The sequence below is a fragment of the Rhyacophila brunnea genome, unplaced genomic scaffold (assembly GCF_057557595.1).
Source record: "Rhyacophila brunnea isolate RB1 unplaced genomic scaffold, BYU_Rbru_1.0 scaffold_13, whole genome shotgun sequence".
Taxonomy (NCBI): Eukaryota; Metazoa; Arthropoda; class Insecta; order Trichoptera; family Rhyacophilidae; genus Rhyacophila; species Rhyacophila brunnea.
This window is the reverse complement of record NW_028232785.1, coordinates 24,033,357-24,059,290: the sequence shown is the minus strand read 5'-3', so window position 1 is coordinate 24,059,290 and position 25,934 is coordinate 24,033,357. Positions and strand designations below refer to the sequence as shown.

General features: G+C 36.6%; 1 protein-coding gene across 3 annotated transcripts in view; it reads right to left on the bottom strand.

Moving 5' to 3' along the window:
* Positions 1 to 25,934, bottom strand: part of Orp8 (Oxysterol-binding protein-related protein 8) — a 39,284-nt gene that overhangs the window by 10,708 nt on the left and 2,642 nt on the right. Inside the window, exons 2-10 of one of the 3 annotated variants that reach the window (XM_085940625.1) lie at positions 17,420 to 17,589; positions 14,464 to 14,859; positions 11,315 to 11,414; positions 9,277 to 9,386; positions 8,089 to 8,238; positions 6,284 to 6,370; positions 6,048 to 6,192; positions 5,534 to 5,666; positions 3,424 to 3,518 (exon numbers count right to left, since the gene is read on the bottom strand). In XM_085940625.1, the coding sequence (XP_085796751.1) occupies positions 3,424 to 3,518; positions 5,534 to 5,666; positions 6,048 to 6,192; positions 6,284 to 6,370; positions 8,089 to 8,238; positions 9,277 to 9,386; positions 11,315 to 11,414; positions 14,464 to 14,859; positions 17,420 to 17,566 (1,363 nt within the window). In that variant the 5' untranslated portion in view covers positions 17,567 to 17,589. The remainder of the gene's footprint in view (positions 1 to 3,423; positions 3,519 to 5,533; positions 5,667 to 6,047; positions 6,193 to 6,283; positions 6,371 to 8,088; positions 8,239 to 9,276; positions 9,387 to 11,314; positions 11,415 to 14,463; positions 14,860 to 17,419; positions 17,590 to 25,934) is intronic. The other 2 variants (XM_085940627.1, XM_085940626.1) reach the window with 2 other exon arrangements.

Below are 25,934 nucleotides of genomic sequence, written 5' to 3'. Positions count from 1 at the left end.
GAATTAACAGTGATAGTGATCGATCAAAATATTCTGCAAAATGACAAAACCATGGACTAAATTTGATAGATGAATATTTTTTGACTATCATGCATCTATTATGGACTTGTTTAAAAATTAACCAGCACCATCTCCAACTTGTATGCATAGTTCAATGAAAACAATTTAGTATGACTGACAAAGTTTAGTGTGCACTATTTATGTCGAATCTTGACAGCCTACCTCCGCCATTCACCAATGGGGCACACCATGTCTAAATGACAAAAGACACACACATCTCCTAGATATTTTCGTTTTAAAGACATCCATCTTTATCTGATCCATTTTTTATAAAGCCTAGCAAGAAAAAATATGTGTCCTTACTCAAAGACGATTTTTTGCAAGTTTACCGGATACAATTATTGTCGTGTGTTGTCAAACATGTGAGATAATAGTACACTATTGTAAATATCCATTATGGTTTCACTCAAAACTGACTGTTAGCAACTGTTGGCAGTTATTAATAAAGAACTGTCGAATTTTTAAGAATTCAAATTCAATTGTTTTTTAATTATTTAAAGAATGTTCCGATAATTGAAAAAAATACAGGGTATTGGTTTTAACAACACCACGTATACTATTTATATGTGAAACAAGATTCCCAGCTCCCGTGAACGTTCCAAATCATGATTGCATCGGAGAGAAATGATGTCTTTACCTTATACATCTTCGAATCGCAAAAGTTTTTCGAAAACGATTCCTAGACGGGATGTTTTTCGCGACCTCTGTAGTTTCATGCTACGAGGCCTATCACACTAATGCTTGGCAGATTGCGTCTGGCCCGATCGTCTGCCACGATTGCCAAAATCTGTTATCTATGGTTTTCCGGGATCGTGAATGATTGTGAGCAAATTGGAAACAATCCTATTTACGATTCACGAAGAATGCCGAGAACGTAAAAAAATATCCGAAGCTACCGCCCGCTTGCGAGGTTAAGTTTGACAGCTGAGTTTTGACGTAAAATTGCGAAGGAAAACCGTTCAGTGTAGCCAACAATCTAACAAAGAAATAGTTTTCGGTCAACCTATATTTTTAATAATAGCAACACTATGTTTATTTTAAATCAATCAAAAGCAAGGCCCAACGCGATCGAATCGTTGCGTGTAATTTCTTATAGTGTAAAGACATTGGTCATGACGGTCAGCATGGATCGTTAGATCTGGTTGGATCTGCGCGTCTGCCAATGTAATTAAGCCTTAAGAGTGAGGGCCACATTCTACGGATGCCCCAAGAGAATTTCCACCTGGCTTGCTTATTCTCCAAGCCAACAGGATTCAACCAGTCTAGAAGGTAATAAATACTGTCCACAAAGTTTATAAGCTGGAGCTGCGGGATGCTGGCTTGACCTGGGAAGTTGGAAGAAAACTGGCGAGCGACAAGGATTCACAACAGCCTAATAAAGAAGAAAAAAGATGGTCTACCATCATAGATGACAAATTACCAATACTAGGTGTAGAATATACAACTTTCCCTGCAACATGCAGACTCAGTTGCGATTGCCTTTCTTCACTAGCGACTAACTTCATTCTGGACAATCCTGACGATGGCAGACGTCCGAGATCGATAAGCGAAAACCTCTCCGGGGTCATTGGACGTCCAAAGACAGTACCCTCGTAACTATTTTGACGAACTTTAGCCGATTGACTCAATTTTGCTTGTGATTCATTGGCAACCGTATCAAAATCAACTACACTTGTATTGTCGAGTTTCGATCGCGGTGTTTCGAGATCACAGACATTCTTCGTTTTTTTCGACGTCACCTTATCACAATCGGCATTTGCAATCTTCGCTGTTTTATCACCTGCCTCGAAACCGGACGAATCAAACCGGGGTTCAGCCGATTTTCTACCGGAATGAAAACTACCGACATTTAAAAAGTTTTTAACCGGCTTAAGTTTCGCAGATAGTTCACTACACGAATTGCCGATCGAAGTACCTTGATCGAAAACATCATTCTTGTACTTAGCAAAGAGAAATTGACTTTTCGTAGGTACGGGAGGCGGTAATATGCTCGTATTTCCTTCATTGAAACCGACTTTGAAAAAGGCAGACGGTGTGGAGCTTCTACGCGGAAAAGCAGAGACAATTTTGAGTAGATTGTCTTCTATAAATCCGTGATTCGTAGTGTTTTGTGTGCTATCGTTAATTGATGTCCCTAAAGGCAACGCACTTGAACCGTCCGTGTTCACAGCATTGATGTCATCGAATTCAAATTTAATATCGGATTTCAGCGGCGATACTGTCAGCGAACGTGATACTTTTTCGGCCACTTTGTTTTTATTTTTCTTTTCATCGCTTTTAAACATTCTCGAACGCAGGGACGAAGTGTATTTCATGTTCTTTTTGAAAAAATCCATTCCGGACGACGTCGACGCTTCATCATGACGTCTACTCGACGATGTAGTAACATTTTCATTGATAATTTTACCAATATCGCAAAATTTGTCCGCAAAATCAACACTATCCCCTGAAATACTATCAAATTTTTTCTCAAATCTCTCGATAATCTTCCGCCATTTTGCTATGGATCTCTTCAAATTCAGAACGCTAGAGCTGGTCTGCAGTTGCCGGGTCGGCGTCGATTTCTTCGTTGCGAATTTAGCTTTGCTCGGTGTCATTTTGTGCGGACTGTCAGTGTCAGAAATCGAAACGCACGGTGAAGGAGTGTGAGTGGAACGCAAAGAATTCACTTCCATAATTATAGATAAAAACTTGACAACTATTCGTTCACAATAATTAAAATCAATAGTACCATAAAAATTTGACAGCCATATAATTTAATTAAATATAATTCAGTTACAATTATATCGTTGTTTATAGCATAGCAACAAATGCATGGTATGTTTTTTTTTTTTTAATATATGATTGTTTGAAACACAACATAAATGGACGTTTATTACAGTTTTTATACATGAACAACAAAAAATTAAATAACACAAATTTATAATTTACGATTAATAAAGTTAGCACGAGAGATTATTGAAATGCAGGTTAGGTTAGGTTAGGTTAAAGTTCACGATTTCAAAATCGTTAAAACGAAACAAAGAAGCAGGAAAGATTTCAAATCCATAGCCAAAATAGAGAGACAGCAAACGGAGGGGGTCCAAGATAGATTTAAAAAAAAAATTAGTACAATGTAAAAACAAAATATTTATATCACAGTGTAACTTTCGTCTTGTGGCCAATACGCCATAGGATGTAGAGTTAAAACAACGGAATCTTGGAAAAAATAATATATACGTGGAGAAGGGATTTTTAGTTCCTTAAACGGCTGCTATGACGTGTCGGCTACAATATAGATGACGTAATATAAATAAAGCATTAGATTATTAGGAAATTCATATTAAAGATCTTGATGGAAAAGAATTATGTATACTTTCATACCGTGTTCGTGGAAGTGCCTCTCGAGGTCTTCGGGAGACCACTGCGTCTCGTGATTAGTTGTCGCATCCGTAACCTTGATTCCGCTCGCTCCGCACCTTGTGAAAATAATTACAAACAATACATTAATTTGATATATCCGGCAAGAGACGGAAAGTTAGATAGGGGAGATGGCAGTAGCGAATACAGTAAAAAGAATAATAATGCACACCTGCACATCTATTCTATACACAAGGCTGCTATCGGCGGCAAATGTGCAAAGTGCAATGTTTTAACAGCATCCCTCTTGGCTGTGTTAACTTTTAGAGCGAGATAGACAGTTTTGACAGTTCAAACGGCTAACTCATTGTAACAATTATAATAGGTATCTCAATACATAAATATGATAAACTATCCTTAGCTGCCGAAAGCAGCCTTGTGTATAGCATAGATGCATGCGCTGCACAGTGAGTCACTGCATTATACACAGAAACACGCAGCGATAAGCTTTATTTAAAACAGACAACATTCAGTGTAATCTGGTATTTTTGAAAATTTTATATATTTGACAACTAATATACCAAGTATTAGTCCGAGATCGATTAACAGTGAACGAGTTTGTATATCTGGGATCGAACATTAGTGGAAAATCCGCCCGTGAAGCAGAAAAAAGAAGGCACACACAGATAGCAAAAAATGCAAAGACATGTCATACCACTACATAATATATGGAAGGATAAAGAAATTTCAATAATCTAGAAAATCATGCTTGTGCAAACATTAGTATAACATATTTTTGTACGGTGTCGAATCATGGACCCTGAAGGCAAGGGAGCAGAAGACAATTGATGCCTTCGAAATGTGGTGTTGTCAACGAATACTTCGTATTTTTAGACAGAGCACAGGACAAACCAGTTAATCACCCAGAAACTCGCTGAAACCTGAGACATTCTGCAGTTTTTTGGACATGGATACCGGATAACCATAACCAGTGGTTTTGGGTAGGCTCTAGGGAAGGAGTGAGTTGGAATAACCGGGTGAGGGGGCACGTGACGTGGAGTGAAGCAGGTGACCGTGAGGGGTGCAGACACTTAAGTCACTTAGCCATGAGGGAATGACCGAGAAGAAGAAAGAATACAGTACAGATACCAGTGACGAAGGGTGGAAGTAAGCTATTAAGAACTGACATAATAAGTTCACACTAAACATTGTCATTCATACGTATTTGTTTTCATTGAACCAATGACATTAATATGGACGAAGCATCTGGAAAAAAAATGACACTCACTTTTTTTGTCGGGTCTGCCGAATGGTTCTGTTCGAACAGGTTCGCTCAAACGAACATTGATACTAGAAACACTGTTCTAACGCCGTTACAATAAAGGTGATATTGCTATAAATTCCCGATGCGTGATATCGCATAATGGACATTGCGTGACGTCTACCTATGCACGTGCGAATGTCACTATGGGCGAATTTACTTGCTAGCTACTGTACTGAGTGCGTCGTCCATTAATAATGTCATTGCATTGAACAGACTATAAATTATTGCAGATAGTGTTGGTTAGTTTTTAAAATTCATTAAGCCCTGCCTAACCAAACCATAATTGATAAAAAATATTCTTCTGTCCATAAAATATCTAAGGTTGTGTATGGTTTAATGCCATAATTTTAGATATTTTATAGATTAACGAATAATTTTTGACTAATATCTACTATGGCTTGGATTACGCAGGGTTTAATTGAATTTTAACAACTAACAAACACTATCTACAGATTGTAATATTAGTTCAGTGAAAGTAAATACGTTTGACTGACAAAATTTAGTGTGCACTTTTTATGTCAGATATTAACAGCCTGCTTCCACCCCTCGCAACTGGCGTCAATGCGTGTAACTACAGTGGCGTGTGTCTTTGCCCTTACATTCCCAAATCCATATTCAGTTTTAACTAGGTTATCAAATTTTGGAGAAAATTTAAAAAGGTTTTTAAAAAGGTAATAACTTAAAAATAAAACAAAACGTAACATAAACGTAAAATAAAACACAAAATAACATAATATGTATATAAATAGAGATAAAAGAAAAATTAAATAATTATAATAAAAGAAAAGAAAAACACACGAGAGATAGTACCGTTGGTCTGACCTGAGCAGCATGTTCGAGGACTTGAGGGCGAGCTCCAGGCCGTCCAGCCAGCACTTGCCGGCCGCCTGCGATGGGGCGCGGAAGATCAGATGCGCCGTTGGTAATGGCTGCACTACGGCACCTGCAATACAAATCGATGAAAACACATGTGGCAGCGTGGATCAATGCAAACAAGACTGACTGAAATTTATGATTTTAACATTATACGCCATTTACACGTGTACGGATTTACTGCTGATTGTACGTATTATCACGTAAATTTGCACAAGATTGCATGCATGAATCAAAAAAGAAGAAAATCAGAAGCTTCTGAATTTCCACGCGACAATTGGACCGTGCAATATCTGCGCCTACGCAGTAGAACGATATTAGCGAACTTGCCGGTAAAAAAAACAGACTACTAACTACTAACTATGAATTATCTACGATGCAATACATTTATAATAAATCAAAAAAGTAATGTCTAAATAATAATATATAGTTAATGATGAAGTTTAGTGACCTATGGTCTCGTTGTGAGGGCCCCGGGGCGCCCAGATGCTCTGCTCCAACGGGTGGTAAAGCTTGAAGCAGAAGCCGTCCTTCTTGCTGGGTCTCTCGATCACCTGGCACGCGCTCAAGAGTACGGTCCCCACCCAATGGTTACTCTGAAAATCAATACATCAATAATTAATATAAATGAAGTGCAATTTAGTAGTGAACAGGTTGTCGGAGGTGTATTATGTCATCAACACTAACCTTTGCCTTGGAGCTCTTGTAGAGTAGCAGTAGACCTGGCTTCAGCACGCACCAGAGCTTGGTCCACGATTTCAAAGATCCCCTAACCTGAAAGTTGACAAAAGAAGAAGAATAGGTTGATCTATAAAATGCAGAACATTGTACAGTAGAGATGAGTTGGAAACACTGTCACCAGTTTGTGTACTCAAGTCTCAGATGAAACTACCCATACTCAGTATGTGTGGCCCGATAAACTTGTTCCAAAAAACTTGTGATGATATCATTGCGAGTCGCTCGCCAGTTAAACTAATAGGTCATAAATTTTGTGTCGCAGCACATTCCCTGATGACGCACAAGCTTGTTATGAGTGTTATGACAGCTCAAAACATATTGTTTAAAATAAAAATAAAATCATTGTTATTCATTTTATGAACAAGAATATTATAACCTAACAGAAAAACAACTCATAAATTTAAAATGTGTTTAAAATTTTATAATAAATGGGACATTTCGAAAAGCAGAGCTCAGAGTATTTTTACCGATTCTATTGAAGCCGATATTTCAAATACTAATATGGAGATGGTTTTAGTTCCAGTTGAGTATGAGACTTATGTCGCATACGCACGCCAAACGCTCTATATAGTATTTCAAATACTAGTAAGTATTTTGGAACAAGTTTCGACACTAAGTATTTTTTTATACTGGTAGTAAGTATACTTAGTCTTCAAAATCGACCAGTTTTCCCACCTCTATTGTACAGGGTTATCCCACTTACGGTAAGAATTTCATTTGTTACTTCTATCAAATATTTTGCTCATACTTTTTGACATATTGTCAGTTGAAAGTCTACCATTCAACACGACAGATCGCTTCTTCACTGTACAACGCATAAAAATCAAATAATCATACTATAAAAATGGCAAGCTTCGATGGTTGTACATACTGCAAAAATTAAGGTCAGAATTCGGTAGAAACCATCGCCCAATGGTTTTTACCGTTAGTTAAATTCATCACAGTTAGATGAGGCACGTATAGAATAGTGGTCAGTGCACGATGGCACGAATCCCAATGGGCGCAGGTTTGAATCCTGCTAGGTTTCTATATAATATATTTCTATATTCTATTCTATACATTGACAATTTTATTGAGATTATATCATATAGTTCAATGAAAACAAATAAAAATTCTAATGGATTCAAGCTCTGTACTATTCCATTTAAGTCGTTTTTTGCGACCCGGGTTTCGCCTTTCGGCATCTTCAGGCGTTGTGTACACTCACCAAAGGTAAACACACACTGACAACGAACACTCTTAACTCTACCTTATATAGTAAATCAATACAATAAAGTAGGTAAAAACTCCATTATCTACCTATCCAGTCAGAGGTCACAAAAAATACAATAATCAAATTATGAATAGTTGAAGTGTCATTTGGTGAGTGTACACGACGCCTGTAGATGCCAAAAGGTGAATCCCAGGCCGCAAAAAACGACTTAAATGGAATAGTACAGAGCTTGAATCCATTAGAATTTAAATTCAAATTCCATCAAGTACCTTTGGTCGATAGTATTAATATTATGAAAACAAATAAATATGACTAACCAAGTATATAATATATACTATTTATGTCGGATCGCTACAACCTACCTCCACTCTTCACCACTACCATACAATATATAATATTCGTATATTGTTGCATTGAAAGACGATAGCCCATTTCGACACATTTGTTATAATTTATAATACCTATAGGTACAAAACACTATTTTCGAGATTTTGTGATTGATAATTTAAGTATTCTAAATAAGTTTATGGTGTCAGTTTACCTTGAGCCAGTCGGCCAGAATGACGACGGCCGGGTCTTCCAGGGAAGAGAGCAGCGCTGATGCCGCTCTCTTCTTTTCCTTGCGATAGTGCTGCCGCTGCGCCTTATAGGACTCCTTGCGCGACAGGCGAGGCGCGCCCGTTTCTGACGACTGTAAAAAAAACAACAACAAACTGGAGTCAGGAATACGTTGTACATTTCATTAAAAACATGCCTTATAATTCGAAAAATGCAGAATTAGTCGAGAACCACCACAGAACTAGAACACAAAGTGAAAGTCACCGACTACCGTATTTTCGCCTTTGAGCATTGTGGATGCACTGCGTATCTGTATGTGCAGATCAAGAAAGAGGATGCCGGCAACGACTGAAAATTACCTACGAAGCTATTTTCATGAGAAACGCTACTTATGCCGGCCCCCCAACCTATTCAATGTTCAACAATAGTGATCCCCAAATGGTATTCTGCGGAACTGCAGGGTTCTGTGTAAAATAAAGGGTATTCCGAAATTTTTGGCATTTTTAAATAAATCAACTTGAATTGTCGGCACTCGGTATCATATGAAGCAATGATCGCGACCCCCTTTTGTGGTACCTAACCAAGTAACATGCAGCCCTTCACCATATTGGATAAATAGTCATTTTTATTAGCCAGGAAACACACTAAAAATTATTATAAAATATAATTTCGCTTGTGAAATAGAGCCGCAGGCGACTTTTTTACTATTAGAGCGAATTCGTAGTGTGTTTATCTCACTTAAGTGGTCGACCCGCCATGCCTGATCCCCCGTGCAGGGGCCATGGTAAGCGTATCTAATATCCAAAGGAATGTCAGTTAGTGCATCTCTTTTAAGAGAACAGCGCCGTGTGGTGTTGTCGATCACTGAGGCTTACTGATCAACTTCAATGAAGATGTGACAGATGCTACGAGAATGTCTCAACCTGGCCTGCCTCTTATTCAAGCCAATAGAATTCCGGCTTCCGTTAAAAGTCTGTGACATATACAGCCGAGCTAGGGTATAAAGACTGGTGAGCCATTCCTAGGAGGTGCTGTGTAGTGTCCATATGCTTTAAGGCCCAGATATTGATAACGAGGAAACGACTTTAAAGCCAGCTATGCCATTATATGGAAAGGGAATGCATTTTTAGGTAGGTTTTCAAATAATTCCTATCTGTTTAGTTCTCATTACCTTATCGCTGGAGGTGGCCCCGGGGGCCTCTCCCCCCCAACTGACAGCGCCCGGGGAGTGCGGGGCAGCGCCAGGAGGCGTCTGCTGTGTCACCCCATACCACTGATGATCTGCAAACACAAACAAGTTTATCATTGACGACTTCTTCTTGTGCCGTCTTCTAACATAAGATTGGCTATCACTGTTCTAAACTGCATCCTAAGTGGCAATGTAATGTGAATCTCTGTTCGAAACACACAAAACATAAAATATCACATTGTTATTTACAATCGGCTTCTATTTTACCACCCACTATGGAGCGGAAGTTAGTGAGCTATGCTGATTAGCCAATGGTTTGAATCCCGCTGATGAAATTTCACATATGGTCAAGTGGAGGTCATGTGGATGGACAACAACTAATTCACATATGTTAGCCTGTAAGATTCCACTTGCGAGTAGTGTCTGCCAATTCTTTGGTTACAAATACGATTTATATTTTACAGACAATAATTACAGACAGCTTACAGTTTACAATAATCAAGTAGAAAGTAAAATAGAAAGAAAGTAGAAAACGTTTCCACTGAGAGGCTGGATCATATTTCTAGATTGTAGAAATATTTACACATACATAAACAAATAAACTGGCAAAACGCACAACGCATCGGCACGCATTCTAATAGCGCATGAATTTACTTGCAGCAATAGCGTGTATTTTAAACTATCACGATAATAACTGTTTACACGTACAAGTGATGACTGTCTCGCCAATCTCATTCTTCAAGCGTAAGCGAGACGAGATGTTGTCAGGTTGTGAAAATCGGTTAACCCTAAAATGAGTTTACCGGCAGGTTCGCCACTATTGTTCTACTGCGCAGGCACAGATACCGAACTATCCCAACTGTAGCGTGAAAATTCAGAAATTTCTGAACTTTTTTGATTCATGCATGCAATCTTGCAACTTGCACAATAATACATGTTTACACATGCATTTTCTTGTTATGGCCGCAATAATACGTACTGTCAGCAGTAAATCTATGAGTATAAACGGGTATAATGCAAGATTATACCTGTTTATTTGAGAAGGTGACAGGGCATACAGTTTTTACATTATCGACAAAAATCTAAATTTTAAAAAATGTACAAAATAGCGAATTGTACAAAAGTCAAGGAAAACCTGTAATAAAAATATAAAAAGGTATTTTGTATTAATAACTTTTATTTAATATTTATCGGTTTTGGAATGACTCATCGTAGTTTCCATTATTTGTCATGGGGAAATTCGCTTTGATAAACGAGTGCTTTGATTACAATCACCTACATATACAGAGCGTCGACAGCTTCAAGAACCTAGGGGTACACATCACGGATGATGGTATTTTGCAGAGAGAGCCCGCTATCCGAGTGGGAATGGCTGGAGCAACATTTAACTCGACACGGAGTGTTTGGGACTCACGATTGTACTCGGTCAAAACCAAATGCCGCCTATACGACGCTTGCATTCTGATGGTACTGCTTTATGGTAGCGAATCATGGTACCTTACGAAGGCTAAGAGCCACTGTATACTGAGCTTCGAAAACAGATGTTTGCGATGGATACTGGATGTGCGGTGGTATTCAAATGTATGACTTTAGGAGCAACGAGGAGAAAAGAGAATGCACCAAGCAGTCTCTCATCACGCTGAGAGTAAAGAGGCGACGTTGTACCTGGCTTGGCCACGTGCTGCGGATGCCAGAAGAGAACCTCAACCTGGCTTGCCTGTTCTTCAAGCCGACCAGATTCCGACGTCCTGGAAGGCCGCTAAATACTATCTATAGAGTGTATACAGCGGAGCTACGGGATGCTGGTTTGACCTGGGAAGAAGCAAGAAGACTGGCAAGCGACAGGGATGCTTGGAGGCGCCGGCTGTGTTCATATTTGTTTAATTTTTATTTTTGTATTTCACACTTCCGTCTGAAGTAGGCGTGTAATATCATCACTTACCACACTCTAGGACTTTAGGCCTTTTTTGTTCGGCTAATTCATTTCTTAATTAAAAAACCTATTGTGTTAAGTACCTACCTGTAGAGAAATTTCCGTGAAGTGGTGTAGAGGAAAACGAAGCGACCGCGTTGGCGGCCGCCATAGACACCTGAAGACCCGTAGACAATCTTTGATTTCCCTGTAGAGCAAGTCATAATGAAAAATGAATAAAATCAACGCTATCCATCATCGAAACAATAATTTAAATTAAAATTTATGACAGTTATCAACTATACAATATTGTGGGTAATTTTCTACAAACACGTATCTCAAAAAACACAACTTTTCAGGAGAGACAAATAACATCTTTATTCTCTATACTCAGTTTTAAATTCAGAAATAGATTTTCTTCTATGAAATATCCATTTAGTATAGTTACATATATTTTCATGAAAAAAATGTTATGTTTCTTCAATCTATCGCACTACACTTTCGACCGATCAGTCATATTGTCGATGATACGAGAATGCGTTGCAACTTTACTGTGAATCATTCCACAATATTACTGCAGTAAACACGTATCTTGACTTACGAGAAACAGCTCCAGTATAATCATCTGTCGAACTTCAGTATTCTGTGTACTTAAAAACACGTAACTCAAGATACGAGTTTATATTATTTATAAAAGTCTTTTATTGTGATACGATTTTTTTGTCATTGTTTAAATCTATTATGTTATAAAGTATGTTTTGAGATACGCGTTGGTGGAATATGTGCGTATTCAAATTCTGAATTCATTACATCAAACAACTCAAAACTGACAAAAATTGAGATACAGTCCTACAAAATTATCTAAAGAATGGTCAAAAATGGAAATACGTATTACCACATGGACGCCATTTTGAAAATGTCATTCGAATGTCAGATTTTGTCCAGTTGCGAGTCTTGATTGGGTAGTTTTCAACAATGGCTCCCCCATCCATTCTATAGATAAGTTTGTGTAGGTCTGTACGTGTTTAGCAACGATATGAATCTGTTCTAGCGACTTGAGTTTTGCCATTTGGCATTGTAACCCTTTTATTCCTGGACGATCTTGCCCAGTACAATATGCAAGAAAACCCAAGCATTGTTATGTAACAGTAAATGAGGCGTCTAATTCCGAAAAACAATAAGTCAACATTTGGTCAAAATCGAGAAAAAAATACGCACATATTCTTTGTATAATTTTACACAATATGTATTGATCTATAAATTACAAAAAGCGCCAAGTTCGTGTTTCATATTATTTAAAGCATGGTTGATTTCGCGCGTGTTTAAGTCAACCAATAAGGGAACGTTCAATATTGGAAATGGCATCTCCCATGCTGTAGCATCCGGTAAACTCATGACCGTGCCACGGAAATATGTGCCTTATGCGGAATAAATAAAAAGTGAGGTACAAGTAGCGCTACGTCCAATTTTATTTTGCCTATATTTATTACATTTAAGAGTTTATCGGCTGAAACAAATTGCCATTTGGTTCCAATTTCCACATAGAATACAACGGAAAAAATAATCTCAAGTTAAAACAAATAATTGAAGCTTGAAACATAAAAACGTTGTTTCCCGCAAATATCGAATTGTGGACCTATCGCTTAATATTAATTAATTATTAAGAGATTTTTGTTTTTATGAGAAAATGGATGTCGGCCACTTACTCAACCCATTAGATACATACTCTGAAAAACAATATGTGATTTTTGCATACACAATGGCCGAGTGGGTGACTTATCGGCCTATAATGCCGTGGTTTGAATCGATAATAACTGACATTTACACCAATAAAACAAATGGAATATAAAAGATGTTGAAACAACCTTCTATAATAGAGATGGAGCCTAAATGTATGAAATTGAATTAAAAAAACAGATTTCTGTTCTACCAATGAATGAATGCTACAAGTGACTTCACACAGCAGGCACATTTGACGAGAACTTCACACTTGTACTATGACATTCCTCTAGAATTATTTCAGATCCACCCATTTAGTCAATTACATACAAAATAAGCGTTGAATACTTAAATTCATAGGTTTAGATAGTGTTTAATAAATTTCAGCTTAAATTTGACATTTCACTGATTTCACACGTATCAAAACAGACATTTGAATCTAAAATTTAGGTATATGTAAATACTTGTGGACAGCGTCAGCTGAATACAGAACTATTCTAAGTTACATTTGATTTTTTTTAGGAGAGAGTTCTTTGAATCAATTTACTGAAATTATTTATTATTTTTATGGATAAATGTACAAATCATATTTTAGTGGGATTATTGATGAAAAAAAAAGTGCATACACTTGTCTATATAAATAATAAATAACTGAAGTAGACTGTTTCAAAAAACTCTCCTTCAAAATATTTCAAATTTGAGTTAGAATAGTTCTGCATTCAGCTGACGATCAATTTATCTTATCAATTTTATGTAGGAAACCAAAAGCAATACATTGACCGGTATTTCTAAGATGAATAATCACGTAAAACACTGATAAATACGTACGCAGGTTATGTAAACGAAGCAATAGACTTCATACTAGAATATTAGCCGCATTTTTAAGGTTACCAATAGAAGAAGAAAAATAATTAACTTGTTACCAACACAATAACGAGTAACATCATTCGATTGGAAAATCAAACTGCCTTCAAAATTATAAGAAATGCACGAGACTCCAATTGAACTGTTGCACCATCGACAGAAGAAGATGATACTGAGGACTGTTTCAATGAACATAAAATCATGATGAAACGCTTGCAGTTTTGACATTGAAGTTAATGGCCCCACCAAACCACACCTAGTCTTAAATGGCCGTATCACGAGACTGGGAGTCTCTTGGAGCAGTTACCCAAGACTGACGTCGCCATGCACTTAAATGTTCTTTGACTGAGTTTACATGAAGTTTAGAGTACGTAGAGGCAAAATTAAAAATTGTAATAAGTAACAAAATCTAATACAAATTGCCAAACAATCCAAGTGAAGAGATCTTCACGTTGACAATGTGACGCCGCAAATTTTCTAAATGCAACAAAATTAGCCTTAGGCGACCAGGTTGGAAGGTAAGATGGGCCGAACTGCTGGTTGAGCTGACTTAATAAGTAGGCAAGGAGTCATTATTTTTCAACATCATATTCACACATTTAGGCTTCGTCTAAAAGAAAATGTTTTCTACGGTGTGACAACACATAGCATGCCATGCTAAAAGCGAAAGTCACCTTTACCGAAGACGGTCGACTGTCTTCCTTTCCGAACTCTCCGAGGAGGGTATACTTCTCGCGGTCCAGATTCAGATTCTGGTGCTCCCTCATCCTCTCCCTGTCTTGGGCGCTGTGCGATTCCCTCTTCGATTCACCGTGCGAGTCCCGCTTGGGATTCGGATCACCGTGCGAGTCTCTCTTGCTCTCCCTCTCCAGATTGTAATGCGAGGAGTCTCTTTTCGGGCCGTCTCTTTCAGGTGCGGCGGCACTGTACTCCCGTCTGCTGTCCGAGTTGACCGACTCGCGTTTGCTGTCCCTGTCGGACGCGCCGTGGTGGTCTCTGTTTCTCTCTCGCTCCGAGGCGTTGTGCGAGTCTCTTTTCATGTTGTTGTCTCTGTCTTGGAACTCTTTCACCTGTGGAAAATAAAACTGAGTTATTTATTTATAACAATAAGAGTTTGATTGACCCAAATTGGTGAATAAATATTTAGTTGAGTAAATTAACTTGAAAGTCAAGGGCAGATATTATAATAGACATCGTATCTCCAAATCAGCGTTATGTAATGATTTCGACCGACGATGTGCATATCAGTGGCGAATGGTGGAGGTAGGCTGTTGAGATCCGACATAATATCGTTGAAACTAGAAAATTGTGTAACTCCAAAAACGCTACTTTACAGAAGGCCAATTCTTGAATGAAGCAGTAAAAAACACCGCTTTAATGAAGCATTAATGAAGCACGTAAAATTTTTAGTTTTACAGGAGATATTGTGTGTATAAAGCTTCGAACGAAATGCATTTGTGCGAGTGAGAAAGAATTCAGCATGCTTATACCTTATATCCATGCGTTAGAGTAAGATAGAAAGTAAACATGCCAAAACGAAACGTTTGTGAATTGTTGAAGTACGTAGCCAATTAATCAGTTACGTCCCCAATATAACAATATTACAACACGGAATTTCCGTTGTATTTTGCAAACAAACATGTGTGTTTCTGATTACAAAATCACAATAAATATTTAAGTGAGAATTTAAACACAAACTAATACTTTCAGCGGTAATAGTTGTGTAAAAGATAGAAAAAATAGAATAACAGACTGCTCACTACGTATGTTTAATAATATGTCAAAACGGAGAGTTGCTAGCGCCTCTACCGGCAAAGCGTGTATACTTAAATTGCATACTGTACTCGACACCACCGGTCGACTTTTAATATACTTCGTTGTAGTGGGTTTGCGCTTAGGTTGTGCAACCGGTAATACTGCTTCATTCAAGAATTGGCCTTTAGGAGAGTCAAAAAACATTATGGTTTTGTATACAAATACATAATTATAGTTGAATTTCGTTACCTGACGAATAGTCAATATATGTTATAAGATCGTCGAGATGTGATCTTACCACTGATAACTTTGTTTTTGCGCGTGTTATTTCTTCTTTCTCGCTATCTTACAACAACAAACAAATTAAAGTGCTGAGCAGCTTTGTGAATTAGCGGTCAGCGTTGCAAACTTCAGCGATACGTTCAGTCTACGAGCAGGACGGCAATATGACTCTAATTCGAATGCGAGAGGTATGACGTGATTATCATGCGCAGAACACTGTTTATGGGCGGTGACACTTGGATTAAAATATGTGAGGCGTCTAATTCCAAAATGCGATAAGTCCGCATTTGGTCAAAATCGAGAAAAAAAATACGCACGTATTCTTTGTACAATTTTACACAATATGTATTGATCTATAAATTCCAAAACGCAACATAACCCTATGAAAAAAAATATTTTAAGTCTCGATTTATTACAAAAAGCGCCAAGTCCGTGTTTCATATTAATTAAAGCTTGGTTCAATGGTAATTGGTAAACGTTCAATATTGGAAATGGCCTCTCGCATGCTGTAGCATCTGGTAAACTCATGACAGTGCCACGGAAATTATGCCTTATGCGGAATAAATTAAAAAGTGACGTACAAGTAGCGCTACGTCCAATTTTATTTTGCCTATATTTATTACATTTAAGGATTTATCGGCTAAAACAAATCGCCATTTGGTTGTAATTTCGACATAGAATACAACGGAAAAGATAATCTCACGTTAAAACAAATAATTGAAGCTTGAAACATAAAAACGTTGTTTCCTGAAAATATTGAATTGTGGACTTGTCGCATTTTGTAATTAGACGCCTCATGTATAACATTAACAGGATGTTATATCGATGTTCTACTCTATTTCTTTGTGAATGTGGTAATCACTGCCAGTTTTGATGCAGGACAGCAAAACGCAGCCTACTTTAAGTCAGACACGCCTGCACCTCTACAACTCCTTAGTTAGAAACCGGCTTAACAGTTGGTCGATTGTTTGGGCCCCGCATCAGTTGAAATACGACCTTATGGTGGAGCGAGTTCAAAAGAAAATTTTGACACTTTTTACTATCCATGGCTTTATTCAACTGGCTTCCTCTTAGGCATGCTTACATACTGTAGCTTAAACACAAGACGATATTTATATTTGGCCACGTATTTTTTCCGACTTATACGCAGTGAAAATGAGAACTCTGCCATTCTTGGTAGTATTAACCTGTGTGTCCCCGATAACTATCTTAGAAATCGGGAGCATCAGTTGTTTGTTCTCCCAAGGTGCAGAACTAACCTGCCATTGGTAATGCCAATTGGGAGGGCAATAATTCTGTTTAACCAAATCACGTAACTCATTCAGTGTACTTCCTTGTATCTAATTTGTTTTTTGTATTTACACTTTTCTATTGTCTAATAACTTTTATATAATACTGTTTTAATAATATTTCTTTATGTCTAAATGACGTAATGTTGTGAATGTCTTAAATTAATAATTTGTAATGTTCACTATATGTAAAAAATAAGTAAAATTTGAATTTAATAACTTTGCATACGAATCAGTTTTTACAGTAGCTGGTTGTAGCATATGGATACCACAGAACAGATTACGAAAGTTGATAATTCGTCACCTTTTCCGGCTGATATTGGAACCTGTCGTCTCTGGAATGGGGCGGAGATCGGGACGGGTTTCTCTCGTTGGCGACGAGGTTCCTCAGAACCGGTGTAGATGGGGTGGTAGCCGCCGGCGAAGACTCCAAGGCTGGCGAATGGCTCATGATGATCGGTTCTCTCGATCAACCTAAAAAGACGAGACATCATTAATTTTTTTCTAGCATGCATTGATCGACATATTAAACAAAGGGAAAGCATCCTCGTAAGAACAACGCCTTATATATTTTCAAGTCCGCTCATACAATTTTATTATTTAACCGAACAATAGCCGCTCTCTAGATATCATTACTCTGAGGTAAAACCAGTGGCGGCTCGTGGATAAGATACCTGGGGGTGCTGCGGTTGATTAAAAATAAAAATAAATGTTTATTTGGATTATATTTTACTTATCTATATTATATTTTATCAAAATTATTATAATTAAACATTTTTGTATTTTTATTTCATTATAAATTCATTCATCTGTCTTTTTTCCTTGAAAAGGGGTTTATCACCTTTTCGTTAAAATTTCTGTTTCTAAATGAATGACGAAAAGTGACAGCTGTCGCGCGCGTGCTCTGAGCTGCCGCACTTACGTATATTATCTATGCGCCGCACACGCTCAGACGCAACACGAAAAACACTGCCGGATTGCCAGTACCGGTTCAAGCTTCTAGCTGCGAGCCCTCCTCCTCGCGCCCCTCCTTCGCCCACTCGAGCATATTCCATCGAAAACAGTACTGCACATAATCATAAAGATGCATCACTTTCTGAAATTAGTACCGCAATAATATTGATATTTTCATATAATATACATAAATTTATGTATATTATAATATTACATTTTTCTCAATTTGCTTGGGGGTGCTACAGTTCCGCAGAGCATATGGACGAGCCGCCATTGTATATACCACTATTTTTCTCTGTTCTTTTTCTATTTCTTTTCTTCCGTCAGACCCACGATGAAGGGCCATGCGGTCTTCATTAATAGGTATACAAACGCGAGTTTTACAGATGACGAGGATAAAAGGCCGTTTGGCCTCAATGCCTCGTGTTATACTTATATATTATAATTGAATTGAATTGACTATTATATCTGAATAGCAGTAGCGAAGGGTGGAGGTAGGCTGTTAATATCCACCATAAATAGTGCATATTAAACTCTGTTAGTCATACGTATTTGTTTTTATTAAATTAATATTATAATTTACAGATGGTGTTAGTTAGTTTTTAAAAATCAATTAAGCCTTGCCTACTCCAAATCATAATAGTTTTGATATATCTACTTTGTGCGATATGACAAAATTGTACACACTTTTTCATTCATACTTATTTGTTTTCGTTGGATTAAGTATATGTATTACACAAATTGTGGGTTGATTTTTTTTAAATTCAAGCCCTGCCTAACCAAGCTATAATAGATAATAAATATTATCATATGTATAAATATTCAAAGTTATGTATGATTTAATTGCATAATTTTAAATATTTTATAGAATTTAAATTTAAGCCCTGCCTAAACCAAGCTATAATAGATAATAAATATTATCATATCTATAAATATTCAAAGTTATGTATGATTTAATTGGATAATTTTAAATATTTTATAGATAAACGAATATTTTTTGACTATTGTCTATTATGGCTTGATTTTTACAGGATTTATTTCAATTTTAAAAACTAACCAACACCATCTGTAAATTGTAGTCTTATTTCAATGAAAACAAATACGTATGACTGAGAAAGTTTAGTGTGCACTACTTACGGCGGATCTTAACAGCCTACCTCCACCCTTTGCCACTGCTGAATATAATATGTACCTAGGTACAACACAATTAAGTATAGTCGTGTTGAAATATGTATTAATTAATGTTACCCGCACAAAGGGCAAAATGTATTTTCCGTTGATACGCTTATGAATTTTCGAGTGTTACAATAATCTATTAACTAATTAATATTTAAAGACATATCCGAGGCACTAAATATAGGACATTGGACTGGACTGCGACATAATACAAATTTACGCACTTCATCTATTTTTTTCTAATCTATGTTTCTGAGCCACTTACTTATGTCCATAAATTATACATATTTTTTTTAAATACTGTTTTTTATACGCACCATTATAAAACTGCCTGTACACATGCATGGATTTACTGGCAGCAATAGTGCGTATTTTAACTATCGTGACAATAACTGTTTACACGTCAAAGTGCTGACTGGCTCTCCAATCTCATTCTTCAACAGTAAGCGAGACACGATGTTATCATTTTATGGAACTATTTGACAGGTAGTGAAAAATAACATGGATATCACTTGGAGCAATTCCATAAACAAGGCCATTATTTACAATAATTTTTAGCACAGTAATAGCGCCTGTGACTCTGTGACTTTCGGGCACCAATAGTGTGTAAATTAAACTATCGCGATAATAACTGTTTACACGTAATAGTCCTGACTGTCTCGCCAATCTCATTCTTCAAGCGTAAGCGAGACGTGTTGTTGTCATTGTATGGTGCTATTTGATAGATTATGAAAATTGGTAAATATCAAAATGAGGTGTAGTTTGTATTTTTTCCGGCAGGATCACGGTTCACCACTATCGTTCTACTGCGGATGCGCATAGGTCATGCTAGTTCCAACGTGCATGCAATCTTGCAACTTGCACGATAATATATGTTATATATACATAATCTTGTTATGGCCGCGATAATACGTACTGTCAGCAGTAAATCGATGCACGTGTAAACAGAGTATTAACACGTGTTTGATTTCAAATGTATCCCATTAGATTTTCCAGTTGGATAAAAAAAGGCCAATCAGAGATTGTAATGAGATGCATTTGGAATCAAATAGGATGTGTGAACTGTGTTACCAAATGACATTTAACAGCTGGACATAACCATGGACGACCGACCGTGTTAAAAGATATCATGCCTGACAGTTATCTTTCCAAGATAATTAACTGCCAGAATACGACCGTGTCCAGAAACTTGTACGTATGCATCGCCGTATCACACTTCACTGTAAATGTTGTATCGGAAATATCGTCGGCGTTTTGTAAAATTTGGGCGAATCAACCATTTTGGCGAAGTCGAGATTTTAATGAAAATACAATATGTACCCCACTACCTTTGTTGTGTAAAAACGGCGAATTTGTATCTCCACAGGAAAGTACTTAAAAATGATAATCGTAAGGGCGAATATCCATTTAGTATTACGAATAAAAAGCGAATGTGACATATTAGGCCTTTTAAAATATTATATAATAATGCCTATTATAATGACAGTATTCTTTCTAAGCTTTATTATAAACTTGTTAGATATTTATAATCATCCACAGGTAATGAACAAATAAATGTCATAAGTTAAAAATCTTCCTCCTGTAAAGTAGCATTTTGGTTAATTCGCCCTTTTTACAAAACACCAACGATATATGGCCGTATATTAAAGACTGTCCAACGTCTTTGCGTCGTATAGTACTGATATAAAATTCTAAGTAAAACACGGTTCTTGTCGGTTTACAGGAAGTCAGCGGCAAACAAATTTTGAAAATAGCCGATATACTCGATAATTTGTTAGGTTAGGTTAGGTTTTCATTATTAATTCATGAATTTTGTCAAAATCAGCTATAAAAATTGAATTAATGTTCATATTGAATCTAATAAAATTGGAGACCGTATACTATACGGTCATCTCTTTCCGATAGAGAGCTCACAATTACATGTATGTAACCGAATACTACGACATATATTCATCACTTTTTTGTATTCTAGAATATCTCTGCCAGTCGAAGATATGAAAGTGAGTTGTAAAAGAGACGAAAGAATTTCATAATAATCACAAATAATTATAAATCATAGTCATGACAAAATTGATAAGTAAAAAAGGAAAAATGATTATTTATATTATCCGTATGACGTATTATAAAATCATACACAAGCAGATGTTTATTTTGCTTGCGTAATCAATTCAGATAATTGCATAAGTACCTGCTTACTTACTGCCAGGTAAATATAATAATTTTTGTTTGATTAGCCGTTTCATATAAAGCGGAATAAAGGTCAATACACAATGCCAGTAGCAGTGGTGTGTTGACTGATGGCCATCTACGTAAAATGCACCAACCGCCTGACCCCAGGCGGCTCAGTGCGTAAGGCGCTGGCCTTCTGGGATCGATCCCGGTGAGGACACAATATTTATGTGATTTTCTCAAAGCCTGGGTGTTTGTGATTGTTCAAAATTACTAACAAACGAAAAATCAAGAACATGGTTATTATTAATTCTAAGAAAACCGCCTGACCCTCACGGATGCTGCGTCTCTTTTCGCCACCGACTTATTAGCGCCTGTACACGTCCATGGATTTACTAGCAACAATAGCGTATAAATTAAACTATCGCGACACACCGAAGTACTGACTGTCTCGCCAAATCTCATGCTTCACGCATATTGTGTGGTGCTATTTGACAGGTTTGGACAGGTTGCGAAAACCGATAAATGTCAAAATGCTCTGCGCGGTTTAGTTCATACATTTTTCCGGCAGGTTCGCCACTATCATTCTGCTGCGCATGCCATGTTGCAACTATCGCGTGAAAATTCAGAAGCCGCTAACCTTTTCTGATCTATGCATGCAGTCTTCCATCTTGCACGATAATAGGTACGTGTTTACATTTGTATTTTATCATTATCGTCGCAACAATACATAGGTAGTCAATAAACCCAGGGCGACACCCTACCCCATAGGGGAGCGTGGGGTAATGGGAGCCGGCGGGTAATGGGAGCGACCGCAAAACAGGTACCATCTAACACTAAAATGACTCGGAAATAACCAAAACATCTTCGTCAATCGTCGGCTAAGCCCGTCGATCGCTGTCGGCTGCTTAGTGGCACGTGCACGCGCGTGGCGAGTAGAAGTGTGTTTTGGGCTAGGTGCTTATATAAATTTACAATACATAAACATCAACGTAAGTACTTAAAATTTTACTTATTTTATCATATTTTGTGTCCATTGTATAGCCAGATACATGTATTTTTGTTTAGTAGTTTCAAAATCAAGGTTTAAAATGGTTTGGTTACGTTATTTATCAATCTTCAAAGTGGCTGACATTCGGGTAATTGGAGCCTAGGTGGCTCCCATTATCCCTATATAAATTTCACACCTCTTTTACTAGTAGACACGAGTTTAATTGTTCCAGATGCCCAGAAATAGAAAGCTGACGACTTTCTAGGCTGGTTGGACGGTGACTTCGTTGGAAAATGCCCTCCGAAACCAGAAAGATTATATTTGTGTTTTTTGCTTAGTTCCATAACATGACGTGTTGATTCTTTTGATATTTTTAGTACTAGAGCATATTTTTGTTGAATTACATTAGTAAATATTTAACATTTTATTGTACCTATGTCTATTATAATGTGTATTAGTGTTTGTAAGCATATTAAAATATGAAGCTCCCATTACATATTTGGTAAATTTTTGGCTCTCATTACCCTACATGTGGTAATTGGAGCCAAATGTGTTTTTTGGGAAAAGGTTTTTTTTGTACCTTAGTTATAGAATTTTTGAGTGGATATTGTAGTAATATTATTACTATGTAACCAAAGGACTCATTTCAAGTCTTAATAATAAACGATTAGAACATTTTGTTACTTTTTTTCAACAATTTCCTTAGTAGGCTCCAATTCCCCCTTGCTCCCCTACATCAAAGAATTTGGACTCTAAATAGAAGGATCCTTCTATATTACTTCCGCTATAACGTTTGAAATTATTTAAAAGCATGAAGCACGGTTAAGTTGGTACACTCTACATATATTAACGTCGCTCAGTTGCCATTCTGATTTTATCACTCAAACAATGGATGCCAATTTATATTATGTTCATTATTTGTAGGTTGCCGTATCACAGTTCACCGTGACCTGTTGTATCAGGAACAGATTGTCTTATGGCATTGAGAGCAAATCAATGTCTAAATAAAACAATTAAAAAACCACCAGAATACAAGCGTACGACAGAAGAAAGTAAGTAGGTATTTTAGTGTAATAGAAATACAATCATATCGTATATATTATATTTATATATAATTCTAAATGATTCAAAAGTAGGTCAGCAAGTAATCAAGCCGTACCTATCAAATAACAAATTAACGTTCTTATTGAATCTAATAAAATTGCAACATTACTGTCTGCAATGTTCCACGAACAACACATAATTTTTTGATTTCAATTTTTGATTTTTTTTTTTGAATATTATGCTATGGTAAACTGCATAAAATGTACAATTTATATGAGTGTTTCACAAGCATAGTGAACCAAGTCCATTCTGGTTATTTTTGGGTAAGCTGTGTTCAAACATAATATTTGAGTATTTCTAATTCTGTAAGGGTATGATTGCAATTCTGAAGTGTTATTTTGAGTATATTTAAGTTATTATGTAAGGGAAATCATACCCTTACAGCAGTGATTTCCAAACTTTATGTTACTACGCCACCCTTTTAAAAAAATATAATCTAGGCGCCTCCCCCCCAATCCAAATCCATCATCGTTCATTGACAAATGGAGTCTATCATGGGCCCCACATCCTTTACCCCTATTTAATAGCCCTAAAACAAAGCAGCGCCGCAGGCGACTTTTTATTACTATTAATATATTCACTGCTGACCAGTTAATTACTTTTTAATTACATTTAAATATCATGTTAATTATATCTAATGGCCAACTACTGCAAACGCCCCAGTCGCGTTGTTAGCACTAAATGAGTTAATAAATTAATGTGAAAAGTGCATTAGCAAACTAACCTAGAACTCAGTCAATAGATTTTTGTTTGCTTCAATATATGTGGCGTAGAAATCATTTAAAAGTGGAGTCATGGCGAACTTTTTTTTTTTTTTTTAATTTTGATTTCCAAAGCTCCGATTATTTATTAATGCCTTCACTTTGTCTTTTTAAATCAGTGAATGCATTAGTGGTCCTTGCATTGATTTATTTACTCTTTTTTTTTTTTAATTTCAACCAAATATAGACAAGTTTAATAACAAAATTATCGTTCCTAAACAAATTTGCCTCAAATTTCAACATTATGATTTGACCCATTTATTTCATTTTTTCACGAGATAGCCAGCGCGCTTCACAATAGTATAGCAGTGAGGTATTATAAAAATTAGTCTCCATATTTTCAGACAGGTTTGCAGACAACCTTTTATAGGACTGTTTTTTGTGTAGTTTATAACTAGCGGCCGTTTTATAAACTATGCATTTGCAAACTGCAAATCTGTGGTTAGATTAATAATTGTGTTAAACTTGTCGCGCCTCCCAGTTTGGAAATCGCTGCCTTACAGAATAAGAAATACTCAAATTTTATGTTCGAACCTAGCTTACTCAAAAATAACCAGAATGGACTTGGTTCACTATGCTTAGTTACTTAAACGAGTACAGTTAGGAACGGTTTTAGATAAATTTTATAGGATTTTTAAACTAAATAATAATGCTGAAGTGTAGCGTTGTTGACTGCTTATCTACTCATCGTGACCGATTATCAGTTCATTACACCAAGCAAATTGACAAATGAACGTCATAGCAGTAGTGTGAAGTTCACTGCAAATGAACCGGCAATGCAAAGTCAATTGCAACTAACTTAATCAGTACTTAACCAAAGGTCTTTTTTTTTGCTCCACATTCATACATTTTTACCGCGTTTTTATTAGATCGTATTCTTGTTTGTCCGGTACAGATTTATTCTTGTGTGTCCAGTACAAATTTTTTCTTGTTTGTCCAAGATTTGTATTGGACGATTGAAGATTTTTAGCTAACTTCCCGACTAGCTAGACATTTGAAACTTTTAGAATATATCAGAACACGACGACAATGCATTCTTTTAATACTTTTGACCATCTTTAAGCAGAATTGAATTCATTTTCAGTTAATTCTGTTTTGTATGTTTCAGAAAAAATTCGTTAAAAGTAAAACAGTATTATTGGTTGCTAAGGGGGTCCTAGCAACTAAATTATTAATATATACGTGCGTTACAATGGAAATCAATATGAAATGTCAAAATGAAGTCTTTATGGCGGAACTTCTGTTTTTTTACGCTACAGTATAGGTACCAGTGGCGAAGGGTGGAGGCAGGCCGTTAAGATCCGACATACATTGTGCATACTAAACTTTGTCAGTCAAACATATTTGTTTTCATTGAACTAAGACTACAATGTGTACATAATGTTTGTTAGTTTTTATAATTTAATTAAACCCTGCCTAATCTAATCCAAGCGATAGTAGATAATTAGTCAAAAAATATTTGTTTATCTATAAAATATGTAAAATATTGCCATTAAACCAAACATAATATTTTTTATTGATTATGGTTCGGTTCGACAGTGTCGTTGACCTATTACGTCGTGGGTCTCAGGTTTGCATCCTGGATCTGAAAAGTACACATATTGTTTTTCAATTTATGTATGAGTCAGAGTATGGACTTAATAGATTGAGCAAGTGGCTGACAT